Source organism: Quercus suber, unplaced genomic scaffold (genome assembly GCF_002906115.3).
Source record: "Quercus suber isolate HL8 unplaced genomic scaffold, Cork oak 2.0 scaffold_851, whole genome shotgun sequence".
NCBI lineage: Eukaryota > Viridiplantae > Streptophyta > Magnoliopsida > Fagales > Fagaceae > Quercus > Quercus suber.
The window spans coordinates 16509-20260 of NW_027070281.1; the positions used below are offsets into that span (position 1 = coordinate 16509).

At 43.5% G+C, this 3752-nt stretch overlaps 2 protein-coding genes across 2 annotated transcripts; both read left to right on the forward strand.

The window, feature by feature from the left end:
- The first annotated feature begins 1395 nt into the window (after window positions 1–1395).
- On the forward strand, window positions 1396–2832 carry LOC112022501 (uncharacterized). The gene has a single exon (XM_024055109.2). It carries the CDS (start codon window positions 1719–1721, stop codon window positions 2571–2573), a length of 855 nt encoding a protein of 284 aa, XP_023910877.2. The 5' UTR covers window positions 1396–1718; the 3' UTR covers window positions 2574–2832.
- A 360-nt stretch (window positions 2833–3192) lies between these two features.
- LOC136065111 (uncharacterized) lies at window positions 3193–3540 on the forward strand. The gene has a single exon (XM_065767813.1). The coding sequence runs from the start codon at window positions 3193–3195 to the stop codon at window positions 3538–3540; it is 348 nt and encodes a 115-aa protein (XP_065623885.1).
- Window positions 3541–3752: the final 212 nt, after the last annotated feature.

Here is a 3752-nt window from a genome sequence, read left to right on the forward strand (position 1 = left end):
TTCCTATGTTATATACTCCGTTTTCCCCCTGTTTCCATCGTACACGTGTAGTTCTTATCCTGGGAGCTCCTTTCTGTCCCATCCAGTACCTACCGGAACTTTCAGCTTAGTGGTCATAAAGCTGCTTAGTTACTTTTCAGGTATCACCTCCACATTAATGCGGCCAGAGCGTTAGTTGGAAAGCATTTAATGTGGAGGTGATAGCCTTTAGAAGATATTTGCTACCTTCCCCGACGCCTCCTTAAGCTATATCCAATTTCCAGTTCAGATACAATTTGGCGGAGTCTTTCCGCTAACATGAAGGTTACCTTGATCTCGGACTTTGGTGTCCTCGGACGTGTGTTATGCCGCTGTATATAATATCTACTCGTTTCTTTCATACCACCCATTTGATAAGAATAAAACTTTTTTAGGCTGTCCTCGGATAACTACGTGTTCTCGGATTGGGCCTTTGGGCCCCGAGCCCACTTCTGAGGATTACTATACCTTTTTAACTAACAGGCCCCACAATATGTTTTTTTAAATAGTATGGTTTTAGGGTATGAAAAATTTACAATTTAGCCCTTATCAATGCGGAGCGGGGTGGGGCAGGGCAAGTTGGGTCTAAAAAGTCTAAACTCATCCCCGCCCCGCCCCGTGGTGTGAGGATAAAATCTCGCCCCATCCCTACTCCATCACCTTTGTGGGGTTGGGAAAATTTGCATGGGGCAAAGCAAGGAGGGGCAGGTCTAATGGGGCAGGCAAAATTACCATATCTATTTCAAACGGAGAACAATTATACCCACTGAACTCACAAGTCACAACTCTTCAATCTTTCATGAGATTATTATCAGTTTTTAGGAAATTTTCTTTTCCTTCTTCTTCTTCTTCTTCTTCTTCTTCTTCTTCTTCTTCTTCTTTTTTTTTTTTTGGAGTGCACAAAATAAGTATTGTTCCAATTTACTTCAGAGTCAATGTAGTTTAGTATGCTTTTTATACGTACTTTAGAATTTCTATATTCCCATGTATTATTCGGTAGTGTAATACCTAGTTACTCTACATCAATGGCAAAAATATTTACAGAATTTCTATGTTCATGTTTGTTTTATATGAATTCTTCAATTTCAATCTCCTGATCTCCACCAAATCTAGCCGGAGCTCGCAAGATCTACACAATCTGAACAAAAACTTGGTAAAGATAGGGGGATTTTGGCAAGATTGCAAGAAATTTGAGCTGACTCAGGTGAGGATCTATCGAATTGGATTATATAAGGTTTTAAAGGGGAGACATGCCACTCAACATGTTGCCTCCGGGTCCCTAATGAGATAAAACCTCTCTCTCACAACATGCGTGTCCTACTTGTGAGAGTGAAATACGGAAATACTTTCCCACCCTCTCTAGTGGACCGTAAATTCATTCTAAGCATAAACGGTCCATCTTCAAGAGAACCATTTTGTGAACAAAAACAGAGCCGAGTGTGACCAAAGAAGACCCACGGCCCCAAACGACAAATCAAAGCAGAACAAAGGAATATGAAAACAACAGAATAAAATATCTATCTGATCCCCAAACCAAACAAAAGCCCACTTCTTATCAGTATTTCCCCAAAACCCTAATCTGTGGTTCTCCTCTCTCGCTCTCTCTCTGTCTCTCTCTCTCTCTGTAATGGAGATGATTTTCATATCTGACAAAAACCCATCTCCGCAACCAAGAAGCAATCACAGAAACCATCATTGACATGTCACCACCACCACCATCTCAACCACCAATCACAAACGCCCACACCACCACCGCCACCACCCTCCCTGACCTCTTCTTCAAAGCTATCTCCATTTGCTTCCTCTTCTCCTCAAAACCCCATCTTTTGAAACTCCCATTTCTCACTTTCCCATCAAACCCACGTCGCTTTCTTCAAATCTCAACCATGTCCCTCCCATCCCAAACCCCAAAAACCAACCTCCACGCCTTCACGAACCCACAGTCTCTCTCCGAGTGGCTCAAACCCAGATTGCCCTCCGACTCTTTCGCCTCCTGGGGCGTCAAACCAGGCACCAAGAACGTCCACAACCTCTGGCTCGAGCTCGCCGAAGGCGAAACCTCTCTTGCCGATTCCACCCCACCAATTCGCACCGTTCAGGTCCTCACGGTCAGAATTATCGACGAAAACAACCGGGTCCTCATCGAAACCCACCAGGAACTATCCGACGGCAGTTTGAGAAACCGGCACCGACCCTTATCGGAGAAGATGAAGCCGAACGAGGAACCCGAATCGGCGGTTCACCGGGCGGTGAGAGAAGAGCTCGGTTCGATACTAAAAGGGTCGGTCAACGAAAGCATTGTGAGGATTGTACCTGGGTCGTATCGGAACAGAGTGGAGGAGAGGAATTCGGCATCGTATCCGGGTCTGCCGGCGTGTTACGTGCTGCATTCGATGGACGCCGTGGTGGAGGGCTTGCCGGACGGGGAGTTTTGCACGGAGGAGCTCGGGGAGGAGTATGGGGATCTCGACGAGACGAAGGTGGTGGCAGACGAGGCTGTCTCGGTCAAGAAGCATTTTTGGAAATGGGTTTCCGCTGATTCGATCGAATCTTAATATGCGGTTGGTTTTCTCGAATTGAATTTTATAACAAAATTTTTTTTGATAAGTTTGGTTTGGTATATGATATGATGCGATAATGTTTCTTGTTGTCGATAATTATACGAGAATTCGTGTTAATAAAAGTAATAATGCTGCTGTATATGAAGGATTAGTAATACATTTTGTAGCATTGGAAAGTGCAAGATTCAATTTTGAGGTTAATGTAAATATATAGCATTTGCACAAAATACAGTCCTTGTTTTTTTTATGGATAGTTGTAAATCTTATTGCTTTGATGTTTAACTCTATGCTTTCGTTCGAGCTTAATCTGAAACTGATGCGCAAGCTTACTAGAACTAATGCATCTAAGGACTATGATGATTAGGTGGGTTTTCTTGTTTACTAGGGATAAGATTATGATGTAGGTAAATTTTTGGGGAGAAGTTCTATAGTGGTGATAGTTGGCAATTGCCATTAGCTGGAGAGAGGGTGTGATTGTGAATTTAGAAGTTGGGACTAATTAGTCTTGGCTGGAGTAATTTCTCATATGAATTTATTGCTAAGATATTGGCCTCTAGAATAAGATCAATTTTAGATCACCTGAGTGCTCCAAACACGACCCTTATCGGAGAAGATGAAGCCGAACGAGGAACCCGAATCGGCGGTTCACCGGGCGGTGAGAGAAGAGCTCGGTTCGATACTAAAAGGGTCGGTCAACGAAAGCATTGTGAGGATTGTACCTGGGTCGTATCGGAACAGAGTGGAGGAGAGGAATTCGGCATCGTATCCGGGTCTGCCGGCGTGTTACGTGCTGCATTCGATGGACGCCGTGGTGGAGGGCTTGCCGGACGGGGAGTTTTGCACGGAGGAGCTCGGGGAGGAGTATGGGGATCTCGACGAGACGAAGGTGGTGGCAGACGAGGCTGTCTCGGTCAAGAAGCATTTTTGGAAATGGGTTTCTGCTGATTCGATCGAATCTTAATATGCGGTTGGTTTTCTCGAATTGAATTTTATAACAAATTTTTTTTTGATAAGTTTGGTTTGGTATATGATATGATGCGATAATGTTTCTTGTTGTCGATAATTATACGAGAATTCGTGTTAATAAAAGTAATAATGCTGCTGTATATGAAGGATTAGTAATACATTTTGTAGCATTGGAAAGTGCAAGATTCAATTTTGAGGTTAATGTAA

Bases quoted from the DNA above. Each gene is read 5' to 3' on its own strand.
- LOC112022501 (XM_024055109.2), top strand. From the start codon at position 1,719: ATGTCACCACCACCACCATCTCAACCACCAATCACAAACGCCCACACC.
- LOC136065111 (XM_065767813.1), top strand. From the start codon at position 3,193: ATGAAGCCGAACGAGGAACCCGAATCGGCGGTTCACCGGGCGGTGAGA.